We start from the raw sequence: 12,347 nt of genomic DNA, 5'->3' as shown, positions 1-12,347 counted from the left end.
CTGATTTCGGCTGATGGACAGGTTTGCTAGTTTTTTAGACATTATACAAGCCGTGCCGTGCCGTGCCCCGCCCCAGTGGAACTGCTGAGCATTCTGGAGATGGATATGAAAATGTATTTACATTAGAAAAACAGTTCCTAAGGGAGGACCTGGATTTGAACCAGGGACCTCTTGATCTGCAGTCAAATGCTCTACCACTGAGCTATACTCCCTCTGAGAATAGAGTATTGGAGCCAGTCATTTTGAGGATTAGGAAGGACACACCCTAGTTCAAAGAGCTCCTCTTATGTTCCCAGCCATGGGTGGTCTAATAATGGGGTTCTATTAAATATTAAGTATCAGAGGGGTAGCCGTGTTAGTCTGAATCTGTAAAAAGCAACAGAGGGTCCTGTGGCACCTTTGAGACTAACAGAAGTACTGGGAGCATAAGCTTTCGTGGGTAAGAACCTCACTTCTTCAGATGTCTAATATTAAATATTAGACATGCATGGAAACACCACACCTTGTGCAAGCCCCTTCCCTGCTCGGTCTCACCAGAGCACAACTACTACTTACCTGGGACCACACCCTGCTCTCCAGCTCTGTGCCACTTCACCGTGCCAGCATTGCTCCAAACCCTTAAAAGCACAGGGCACATGTAAATAGAATCCATTAATCCCCACAGCGTTCATTAAGGAACTGCCAGATAATCCCGTTCTGACCAGAAACACAGAGCTCCTGGCAGTGTCAGCCACACCCCTGTGCACGGCAGCAGAGTAAGGCCCTGGCAGTGAGCAGGGCCCATAATGCACACGTCCCTTTTTTATATTTTGCACAATTGTGGTTAAGTGGGAGAATTCTTGTCTCCCATCCAGCAGTCCTGGGCTTAATTCACTGCCAATGCTGAGCTGAGTTTTCTGAGCAAAGGCTGAAGGAACTGGGTATGTTTAGTTTGCAAAAGAGGACATTCAGGGAGGATATGATAGCAGTCTTCAAATATAGGGTTACCATACGTCCGGTTTTTCCCGGACATGTCCGGCTTTTCAGCAATCAAACCCCCGTCCGGGGGGAATTGCCAAAAAGCCGAACGTGTCCGGGAGAATGCCGGCCAGGCACTTCCCCTCCCGCGGCTGCTCTGCTCTTCCCCTGACTCTCCGGCTCTGTTTAAGAGCCGAGCTGCCCGAGTGCTATGGGCTTCAGGCAGCCCCCTTGCCTCCAGACCCCAGCCACTGACCGGGCACGTCCCCTCCTGGGCTTCGGCGGTGCAGGGTCCGGAGGCATGGGGGCTGCCCGAAGCCAGTAGCACTCGGGCAGCTCGGCTCTTAAACAGAGCCGAAGAGTCAGGGGAGGAGCAGAGCCTCCGTCCGCGGCGGCTCTGCCCCTCCCCGACTCTTCGGCTCTGTTTAAGAGCCGAGCGCTACGGGCTTTGGGCAGCCCCCATGCCTCCAGACTCTGCGCCGCCGGAGCCTGGGAGGGGAAGTGCTTGGCCGGGGGCACAGGGTCCAGAGGCATAGGGGCTGCCCGAAGCCCAAGCGCTACCGGCTTCATGGTTTGCGGGGCAGCCTCCAGACCCTGCGCCCCCGGCTGGGCGCTTCCCCTCCCGGGCTCCAGCTGCACTGGGAAAGCGCCAGCCGGGGGTGCAGGGTCTGGGGGCTGCCCGGCAAACCGTGAAGCCGGTAGCGCTCGGGCAGCCCTTTTCGCGTGGCTGGGAGTTGGAGGGAGGAGGGGGCGGAGTTGGGGCATGGAAGGGGCGGGGCTTGGGGTGGGAACTGGGCGGGGCCAGGGCCCCATGGAGGGTCCTCTTTTTTTTTTTATTCAATATGGTAACCCTATCAAATACTTGAAAGGCTGCTATAACAAAGATGGAGAAAAGTTGTTCTCTCTTGTCACAGAGGGCAGGACAAGCAGCAGTGGGTTCAAATGACAGCACAGGAGATTTAGATTAAATGTCAGGAAAGACTTCCTAAGTGTAAGAGCAGTAGGACAATGCAACTGACTCTCTAGTTTGTGGAAACTTCTTCACTGGCGTGTTTCAAAAGGAGGCTGGAGCCATCTGTCTTGGATGGTTTGGCCACAACAAATCCTGCAGCTTGGCTGGGGGTTAGACTAGATGACCCTTGCAGTCCCTGGTAACCCTATGGGTTCTATGCTTAGATGTAGAAATTGCAGGATGCAAACTTGAAATAAGGGCCAGTTTTCCCCGTAACATGTAAAGTCTTTACATTCAAACAATGATTTTCTGAATGATCTGTCCTAGTTCAACCTTCAGATGTTGGGGTGGATGTTGGACTCACTGGGTCAAATTCTCTGGACTCTGTTATGCATCTGGTCAGACCAGTTGTCCATAGAGATCTTGTCTGCATCTAAAATCAAAATACGGTCTTAAATTAATCCTCAGACACTGGTTTTCCCCTATCCTGATCCCCAGCAAGGGCAATCCAAGGAAGGGGGCTGTTTAACAAGGATAGAAAAAGGATAGCCTTCGCCCCATGGAGGAATCAGATTCCACATTGGTTAGGTGCCACGCTGCCCTCCTTTCTCCTGGCTTTTAAGATGGTTGAGCAGCATGTGGTAGTGTATCTAAATTAGAGACTTCCTGTGGAGAAGTGGGTTTGAATTCTGTTTCTGACAAGTAGTGGCTGAGGTTTTTTTGAATTTGTCCCCCTCCCCGCAAAAATATTCCCTATTAATTTTAACATAGTCAAGTCTTGAATGAAGTGTGACATTCTCCTCCTCATTCCCAGAGTTTTTTCACCCTAAAGGTTCCTGTCCTCACAGCTCACTGAGAGGGACTGATTTGGGGAAGGGGTTTTCACTTTGAAGTTTCCATAACAAGACATTTCCACGTCAGGCCCAGGAGCGCAGAATCTCAGCTCTGTGTGAATGAAGAGAGAAAATAGGAACCGTTCACCCACACACTGCCCACCCCACGCTCTGCTCCATGCAGCGTGAAACGATCCCGCAGAGCAGATTGAGTGTGGGGCGGGTTCAGTCTGACATGCAGGTAATTTAGTTGACTCTAATTGGGCTCCTCAGACTGTGGTGACTCTACAGGTGGAGAAGCTGCTGTAGAGCAGTGGTGAGAAGGTGCAGGAAGGACAGCAGCTCCACTATTCAAATTCTGCACTTTACAATTTTCCCAAACTGGGAATAACCAAAACCAACGTATCTAGTGGGAAGGTGGATGCAGAGCAGTAAAACTGGCGATGCCCAGATCTCCTATGGGGGTGACGTGGAAATTAATAATGTTGTGAGGATCATTTGGAAAATTAGCCGTTCCTGACAAGGTTTATCTCTGTTCTAATTTCAAGTTTATAGTATTATTTAGAGGAATCAGTAATTATTTTTTCTATCTTAATTAAACCCTAAACTTTATGTAATCAAACCATGACAATTAAGGCCCCCCGTTTTTTCTCTCTCATAGCAAGAATGAACTAGTTTTATTCAATCCCTGACATTCTATGAAATAACAGCTGCAGCATGAGGAAAGAGCCGAACCAATATCTCACTGTGGGGGATGCAGGTGGCCATGTCCCCTCTGTCTGACCAGTGCCCTTGCAGGAGAGAAGGTTTCAATGCAATTCAATACCCTGGCTCAGACAAGAGACCCAGGGAGGTTTTGCTGTTCATGGATCTGTGCAAAGGAAATTGTTTGTGTGTGTGAAATTGAGGCAGGACATGAAACATCCACATGGTGGCACAATGCCCTAAGGAATGTGGGTGAAGGACTCAGGCTGAGAACTGAATTAACTCCACTCACTGGCCACCCTCCACCCCAGGATGGTACCCCTCTTCACGTCACTAGGCCTTGCTGCCCAGCAAACAGAGTAGCCTTATTGACTTTGGCTGCTAGACCTCGCTGCCCTGCAAAGAAGGGTGACCCCGTTGACTCTAGCCCTTAGCACTCGCTGCCTAGAGTCAGAGGGCTGCTCAAAGGATTGAGTGCCCTCACCCCACACTGGACGGGGTCCCTCCACTCCGTTACAGGGAGCCAAATTTTAGTGTAGACACACGCACAAAGGTTGCCTTGTATTGACATAACACCGCAGTGTAGATCTGGGGAGAGTGTGTGTGTGTGTGTGTGTGTGTGGGGAGAACCTTCAGCTAAAGGGGGGAAAGCGTCTTCCCAAGACTGCCATTTCTGCTCCTTCTGCATCGTCCCTGGGGCAGGAGTCGACCTCAGGAAAGTTTCCTTTTCAAGGGATCAATAATAAAATTGGTGAAAGTTCAAAATCAACATGGCCTGACATCAGAATGCCAATGCCCTAACCCGGAACGAACAATAATGGTCTGGCATCTTGAATCCAATGCCCAGGGCTAGGCTGCAGCTGCTTTGCAACAGTATTTCACAAGGCGAAGAAGATCGGGTAATTGGATGATTATTTAGTAGCTTGGGGGTCCATTTCCATTTCCTATTCCGTTCACACAAAAGTGTCTGATTTCCCAGATCATTCAAATGTTCCGACCTGCGGCTGGCGCTCCCCTCCGCCCCTTGTTACCAACCAGGGCTGGAATGTTTCACATGGACACTGTCGGGAGGAAACATGGGCATAGGCTCCACCAGCAGCCAAGCTCACCTCCTCCCACCACTGCAGCACTACAGGACCCACCAGACCCTACTGGATGTGTCCTTCCAGTTTGACAGTGAACCATCGCTAGTTGCTCTCTGACTGCAGCCTTTCAAGCCGTTGTGCACCCTCCCTATAGTCCTTTCATCTAGACCACATTTTCCAAGTTTGCTTATGAGACCATCATGTGGGACTGTGAAAACCCTTTACTGAAATCAAGAAATATCACATCTAATGTTTCCCCCCTGCCCACTAGGCTGGTAACCTTGTCAAGGGAGGAACTTAGGTTGGTTTGGCATGATTTCTTCTTGACAAATCCTTCCTAGCTTTAATTTATAACCCTACAAGTCTCAATTGATAGTTTAACCAGTTCTTCCATTCTCTTTCCCAGGATCGATGATTGGCTTGACAGGTCTTTAATTCCCAAGGTCACTCTTTAAAAAGGGAACAATGTTTCCTCTTCTCCAGTCCTTTGGGACCTTACCTGTGCTACACCATGAGTTCTCGAAGATAACCACTAATGGGTCCAAGATTGCTTCAGCTGGTTCCTTATGTCCCTAAAGCATGTAGTGCCCCCAGCGGGGCAGAGGCTGGGGCAGGGAAGCAGCCCGGCTTGGGCTGGGAAGAGGATGGTAGTTCTGGTGCTCAGAGAACTGGCCACAAAATGTCAATTCTACCCACTGTGAAAAATCAGCGTGGAGCTAAGGGCAGAGCTGGGGTTTCTGCTTTCACTCCTGCTGTGGCATGCAGGGAACTCAGGGGCAATTCTAGAAGAGCATTTGGAACTGAATTGGGGAAACCAGCCTTTCATCACAGGCAGCTCAAGTTTAGATGAACTGTTTTTTTTTTGTTTTGTTTTATTTTGTTTTTTTACAATTGATTATAACACTAAATAGTCCTTCAATCCTAGTGTCACAATCCATGAAATTGCTTCAACCTTGTAGTTTGCCCAGGGTGAAACTGAACATCACTTCAAATACAAGTGAGTGGAGATCAATCACTTTTCAAGAGTGACTGCGCATAGAAGACGCGTATTGTGTTTCATTCCTTATGTCCTCGCGCCATCGTGTGGCCATCTCCTTTTCCCACCTTTCTGTAAAAAGTTTTGGTAGTTGGTCCAGAAACTTGATTTCCCCAGGAAAGATGCAGGAACAGGGGCTGTCTGCATGTACCAAACACCCATAGAATGAGGCATCCGTCCTTGTCAAAAAAATCATCTCCCTCCTTCAGTTCAGTGGCAGCCACAACATGAAACCCCTCTGTACCGAGAAGGAAGGAACACAAACATTTTCTTTTAAAAGGAGCAGCCTCCTTCCTTTTTAAGTCAGATAAATGTATCTTCATTTGCCATCTCTTAGGGGAGGAGTGGAGCTGGGTCCAACTCCTGCCGGGATAGAGAGCCCCTCTCCCTATTGTTCAGTCAGTCTGGGACCCTGCCTCTGCCCAGACCTAACGTGCTGCCACCACTCAAACCCACACTGCTCATTAGCTCTGTGGCTGTGTCCTGCTTTGCTTGCACAGTTCACACCTCTGTGACACACTCTTTACAGTGCATTGGTGGTATAGTGGTGAGCATAGCTGCCTTCCAAGCAGTTGACTTGGGTTTGATTCCCGGCCAATGCAATGTTGTGTTTTGTCCCCCTTTCTTGAAATTGGTCTCATTTCAGTCAGCCTGTGTTATCATCACATTGTTTTACGAGAAACTGCTCCCTGTAGGAATTTCTACTGGTAGCAGTTACTCCTATTTAAGGGACAACCAGTGGGGCCATTGAACGATCAAGGTGCTAAAGGAGCACTCAAGGACTATAGGTTTTGGAAAAAATCAATCAATTAAACAGCAATAAGTCACCAGGGCCAGATGGTCTCACCCAAGAGTTCTGAGGGCACTCAAATGCGAAATTGCAGAACTACTAACTGTAGTCTGCAACCTATCATTTAAATCAGCTTCTGTACCAGACGACTGGAGGATAACTAATGCGACGTCAATTTTTAAACAGGTCTCCAGAGGTGATCCCGGCAATGACAGGTCTGTAAGCCTGAACTCAGGCCTCACCAATCTACTAGAATTGGTTGAGAGGGTCGACAGGCCTGTGAACAAGGGGGATCCAGTGGATCGAGTGGAGTTAGGTTTCCAGAAGCCCTTTGACAAGGTCCCTCACCAAAGGCTCTTACGCAAACGAAGCTGCGCTGGGGTTACCTCTCTGAGCATCTGGGGTAATAGCCACCCCCGGCCTGTGTCCCACCCCAGGGCGCAGCGCCCAGGGCAGGGGGAGGGTCTGGGGCTCCCCGGAGTGGCCCAGACGCCCCAGCAACTCCAGCTTCTGCCCAGGGGGCGGGGCCTTGGGGAAAAGGGAGGAGCAGGGGTGGGGCCTCGGTAAAGGGCGAAGAGCGGGGCAGGGCCTTGGGGAATGGAGGAGTAGGGGCGGGGCCTTGGGGAAGACAATGAGAAGGGGGCGTGGCCTCAGTAAAAGGGGAGGAGCAGGGTTGGGGCGGGGCCCCATGACGGGGAGGGGGCCGGTTGCTCCCGGCGTTCGCGGGCTCAGCAGCGTTGCTAGGGTGACGTCAGAACTGGACCCTCCCCGGCCGCCCCGCGCCAGTAGTCGCTGATCGCTGCGCATGCGCGGCGCCCGCCCAGAGGCGGCGGGAGACTCCATTTCCCAGCAGGCCCCGCGCGCCACCGAGCGGCAGTTTCCGGGCAGGCGCAGCTCGCGCCGAGGAGAAGGGGCGTTTCGCCGCCACTAGCCCTGCGCGCGCGGCTACAGACAGCGGGTGAGTGCGGGGAGGCCGCGTGTCCCTCACCTGCTATCAGCGCCCGGGGCTCTCACCCTTTCCCCCGCGTTATATCCGTCACCGGCCCCGCGTCCCCCCAACCCCGCCCCGTTATATCTGTCACCGGCGTCGCGTCCGCTTCCCCCCCCCCGCACCCTTTATATCCCTCCCCATGGCAGGGAGGGGGGCGGTTGCTCCCGGGGTTCGCGGGCTCAGCAGCGTTGCTAGGGAGACGGTCAGAACCGGACCCCCCCCAACCGCCCCGCTGAGCGCTGCGCATGCGCGGCGCCGGCCCAGAGCCGGCGGGAGACTCCATTTCCCATCAGGCCCCGCGCGCCGCCGAGCGGCAGCTTCCGGGCAGGCGCAGCTCGCCCCGAGGAGAGGGGGCGTTTCCCCGCCCCAGCCCTGCGCGCGCGGCAGAGCCGGGCCCGGGGACCGACAGCGGGTGAGTGCGGGGTCGGGGATCCTCCCCCCTCCCCTCCCCTCGTGGAGCCTGTTCTGCCCCCCCCGGCACCGCGTGTGGCCGGCCCCCCCCCTCTAGTGCGCGTGCCCCCGGGACCCCTCTGCTCCCGCCCCGGCCCCCCGCGGCCCGAGCCCGTGTCCGTTACCTGCTCTCACCCCCCCTCCCCCGCCTGTTATCACCGTTACCGGCCCCGTGCCCCTCCCCCCCACCCCGTTATCCCGTTAACAGCAGCATGTTTGCAGGTGAAGGCGACTTGCCCCACAGTCGCTGCGGGGGAAAGAGGCCGAGCGGGAGGCGAGACCAGGTTTCAGGCACATGCGGAGGGGGAAGAATCGTTCCCCGGAACCGCTGCGGCTGGGAGCAGAAGCAACGGGGTTAAATGGCAGCCGGGGCGGTGCAGGTCGGACAGGTGGAAACACGTCCCTACTGTCAGGGGGGTTCAGCACTGGGGTAAATTGCCCAGGGAGGTTGTGGAGTCTCCATCATTGGGGATGTTTAAGAGCCAGATGAACACCTCTCAGGGATGGTCTAGATAATACTTAACCCTGCCTTGAGTGCCGGGGACTGGACTAGATGACCTCTCGAGGTCCCTTCCAGGCCTACGATTCTATGAAAGCCGGGGGCCTCCCGCTCGCTGTCTGGGGTACGGTGTCTCCCAGCTGCTGACAGGACCCTGGGCTGGGCCCTGACTGACTTTCCCTGTCCCCAGTGCGGGGTGAGGGGTTTCCTCCCCTCCCGGGCTGCGCTGTGCATTGCCGGGTCCCTGCTCCCTTAGGCAGTGCCCAGAGAAGCCACCGCCTCTCTCCCCCTCCTGCATTAACCCCTCACATGCTGACCACTGCTTGTGCTGAAGAGAGCCCATAACACAGGACAGACCGTCACCATGAGGGGTCTTTCCCCCCCGGTGCTGAGCTGGGTCCCGGGGGTCGTTATTTGCCAGGGACAGGACATGGGAATTTGTTGACTCTTTTGGCTCCTCCATCCCCTCCCCTCTCCTGTTAAAGCAGCGTTGGCCTGGGCCTGTGTGAATGGATGGCACGGGGGCGGGGGGAGGTGACAGAACGTAGCCCTGTGCCCACACCCTACACCTGATTGCAATATTCATGGTACAAATTATGCCTTGTGAGGGACCATTGGAAAACTCATAATTTGCTGGTCATCATTCTGATAAAAATGTGTGGCAACGTCCAAACCCCCAATCCCTGCCCAAACGGTGGTTGGCAAATTGCCCTGAGTCCTTGCCCCAGATGTGGGGAGCAGCGGTGGTGGGAAAGGGTGGATCCCCCATTATATGTTTTAAAGGATTTTGGCTCCTCCCTCCTATACCACATTTCTGGTCTCATTGACTCCAGTGTCTGGATAAGGCGTGACTCTGGATTAACATGAGGGAGGTGGTGTCATTAGTTACTGTCACCGGGGGCGCTGGCTGTTGCTGACGGATGGGAGGCTGCTCTCTCTCACTTTCCACTCAGGGTGTCGGGTTTGAGTTTCTTGGGTCACACGCTGCTGCCTCCAGTGCGATCTGGGAACGCTGGGCCAAGCAGCTCCTCTGCCCCAGCAGGGTCTGTGCCAGGGAGAGACCTTCGTTAAAGCGCCTTCTGTGCCCAGCCAAGGGTAGAGACTTTCTCCAGTGGCTGGAACTAGCCCCCTACAGTCGCCCCGGGCTCTGCCAACACCAACTGCTGAGGCAGAGACCTCAGGGAAAGTGCTGGGGTTGGGCAGGGAAGTGACTCTGCACAAATGTCCCGGGAGCCTCGGATTTCACAGTCCCTGGGTATGGTTGTGAATGTCCCTGAGGGAGGGCTGGGAGCTGCCTGTACAGCAGTGAAGCGGCTGCCCTCAGCTCCTGCCAGGATCTGCCCAGGGAGCAAACTGGGGGATTCAGGAGGGGAAGAGACTGGGCCCCAGTGGGGTTTGCCCTTTGTGTGTCTGGAGGGTGGAGGTGTCAGGAAGGGAAAGGGGGGAAGACTTGCACTGTATTGACCTCAGTACATCGACCATGGCTCAGCGTTGCTTGGGGAAGGGGTGTTACCGTGTTGGCATAATGGACAGTTTACATTGGTGGGAGAGAAATTTAAGTGCAGAGACACGCGCAACTAAGTCAATGCCATGCAGCTTACGTTGATCTAATGTAGATGAGGTCTTTATAATGTAGAGTAGGCCTGGGAGGCTTTAATCCTGGTGGGAAGACCTACCGCTAATAAAATCACTGTGGGAGAGCCTAGATAGTCACTTGCCACGGAAAAAAGTCTGGTGGGGCCTCTGTGTGAAGTGGACAAAAGCCTCTTCTGAAATCTCTGCAATTGTTCTTTTCGCCCCGACAGGCTACAGAATAACGTCCATGTTTTGCTCTGGATCGTCCCACCCTTCCAGAGGAAAGGCAATGGCTGCAGCGGAGTTAGCTGAGGTATGGGATTTTCACGGAGCTGGTGGTGGGTTCTGGCTGGAGGGAGATGGGCAGTAAATGTACAGGAGGGTGGGAGCTGCTGGAGGTGGGAGAGGGCAGGAAATAACCAGGGTGGGGAAAGAGAGAGGACAAACTTGCCAGAATGAATTCGGATTAGGCCCCACATTGAAGGAGCAGATTCCTTGGGTTTGGGTGTGGAACTTTCCCCTGTTTGTGGAACAGGAAATAACCCCCTGGCCAGGGCTGCAAAAACTTCCCAGACTCCTAGTGCTGCAGCCTGAACCAACAGATACACTTCAGCCACTTTTGGGGGAGGGATAGCTCAGTGGTTTGAGCATTGGCCCACTAAACCCAGGGTTGTGAGTTCAATCCTTGAGGGGGCCATTTAGGGATCTGGGGCAAAAAAAATTGGTCCTGCTAGTGAAGGCAGGGGACTGGACTTGATGACGTTTCAAGGTCTCTTCCAGTTCTATGAGACAGGTATATCTCCATATATTTTATTTTTTATTTACCACTCTCCCAAACTCTGTCTCATCTGCAAACTTCACCAGTGATGATATGTTCTCTTCCAAGTCATTGATAAGCAAGTTAAATAGCAGAGGGCCAATAACCGATCCCTGTGGGACCCCAATAGAAACCCACCCACGTGACCATTTAGAGTTACATTTCAAAATGTGTCAGCTGGTTTTGAATCTAGTTCATGTATGTCATGGTAATTTTGTGTTGATGTAGTTGTTTAAGTATCATGCTGTACCAGGTCAAATACCTTAGAGAAATTAAAGTATATTACATTAACACTATTCCTTTATCGACCGAACTTCTGATCACCTTCAAAAAAAAAAAAAAATCCAATTAGTTTGTGAGGATCTGTTTTCCCTAAATTGTTGTTGATTGGAATGAATTATATTACCCTCTTTTAATTCTTTATTAATATTCCCCCTCTTTCCCCGCATTATCTTGCCCATGTTCGATGTCAGGCCTGTTATCTTGGTCATCCCTTTTACAATTTTTTTTAAATATTGGGGCAACTTTATTGTTGACTTCCAGTCTCCTGGAGTTTCCGCCATGTTCCAAGAGCTCTTGAAAAGCAGCATTAATGGTCCAGAGAGCTCCTCAACCTCCTCAGCCTGCTTTTTTAAAGCTCTTGAATGGAAGATATCTGGAACTGCTGATTTTAAAAATGTCTGACGTTAGTAGCTTCTATTTAACGTCCTCAGGAGTTCTGATTTTAATGAAGAGTGTCATTGTCATAAAAATACCACAACATCATTTGCTTGTTTTCCCCAAATCCAGGAGTGAAATACTCACTGAACATTTTTACTTCTTCTGTATTATTATTGATAATTCTGCCCTTTCTGTCTAGTAATGGACCAGTAACATTGTTAGGATTTTTTTTTTGTTATTGATATACTAAAAAACAAGAACCCTCCTTCATATTTCCTTAATTCTGCTGGCCAGAGAGTTCTCAATTTGTTTCTTTGATTTGCCTTATTAATGTTCTACAATTCCAAACTTCTGACATTTTTTCCTGTCGATTTCCTCTTTCTTCCAGGTGTTTGTTTATATATAATTTTATAGGGGGGGAGATATTGGGATTGCCGCCAGGAGGCTGTCCCTGACCCTGCCGGGGACTCCATTTCCTGTATCAGCTTCTGGTTAGTAGGTGTGTGATGAATATGATGACCCCTGTCCCCACTGGCCAGCGTGAGGGGCTCTCTTTTTCTCCCCTCAACCTGGTGCCTCCTGACTCCTCAGGGTGGGAGTGGGACTGTGCTACCCTGTTGCTCCCAAGCTTCCATTTTCCTGTTCCTGCTCTCCGAGGAATCCTGGGGTTGTACTAAATTACTAAGTGAGGGGCTCTTGCTCTTTCAGGGGCCGGTGACCTTCGAGGAGGTGGCTGTGTATTTCACCGAGTCAGAGTGGGATCTGCTGGACCCTGCTCAGAGAGCCCTCTACAGAGATGTCATGCAGGAGAACTATGAGAATGTGACCTTGCTAGGTAAGGAGTCCTGTCCCCTTGGTTATTGGAAGCTGTGGGTTCTCTAAAGAACCTCTGTAATAATAACTCTATACCAGGGGTCGGCAACCTTTCAGAAGTGGTGTGCCGAGTCTTCATTTATTCACTCTAATTTAAGGTTTCGCGTGCCAGTCATACATTAAC

The 12,347-nt window shown here is 52.0% G+C and overlaps 2 protein-coding genes and 2 non-coding genes across 35 annotated transcripts in view; 2 read left to right on the top strand and 2 right to left on the bottom strand.

Annotated features, from left to right (window-relative positions):
• LOC103306853 (zinc finger protein 436-like) overlaps positions 1–12,347 on the bottom strand; it is a 495,746-nt gene that overhangs the window by 101,389 nt on the left and 382,010 nt on the right. The window lies entirely within an intron of this gene.
• Positions 141–212, bottom strand: TRNAC-GCA (transfer RNA cysteine (anticodon GCA)). The gene has a single exon. It is a non-coding gene; the product is annotated as a tRNA-Cys (tRNA).
• On the top strand, positions 6,099–6,170 carry TRNAG-UCC (transfer RNA glycine (anticodon UCC)). The gene has a single exon. It is a non-coding gene; the product is annotated as a tRNA-Gly (tRNA).
• Positions 7,109–12,347, top strand: part of LOC122173321 (zinc finger protein 850-like) — a 61,842-nt gene continuing 56,603 nt past the window's right edge. For 2 of the 16 annotated variants that reach the window (XM_065569386.1, XM_065569385.1), the window contains exons 1-4: positions 7,214–7,316; positions 8,022–8,179; positions 10,104–10,186; positions 12,059–12,185. In XM_065569386.1, coding sequence (XP_065425458.1) covers positions 8,095–8,179; positions 10,104–10,186; positions 12,059–12,185 — 295 coding nt within the window. In that variant the 5' untranslated portion in view covers positions 7,214–7,316; positions 8,022–8,094. Of the gene's footprint in view, positions 7,317–7,425; positions 7,762–8,021; positions 8,189–10,103; positions 10,187–11,738; positions 11,850–12,058; positions 12,186–12,347 lie in introns of those variants that run through there. The other 14 variants (XM_065569384.1, XM_065569382.1, XM_065569390.1 and 11 more) reach the window with 13 other exon arrangements.

The sequence above is a fragment of the Chrysemys picta genome, chromosome 16 (assembly GCF_011386835.1).
Source record: "Chrysemys picta bellii isolate R12L10 chromosome 16, ASM1138683v2, whole genome shotgun sequence".
Taxonomy (NCBI): domain Eukaryota; kingdom Metazoa; phylum Chordata; order Testudines; family Emydidae; genus Chrysemys; species Chrysemys picta.
Note: the sequence above shows the minus strand (reverse complement) of the source record. Positions and strands in the feature narration are given on the sequence as shown.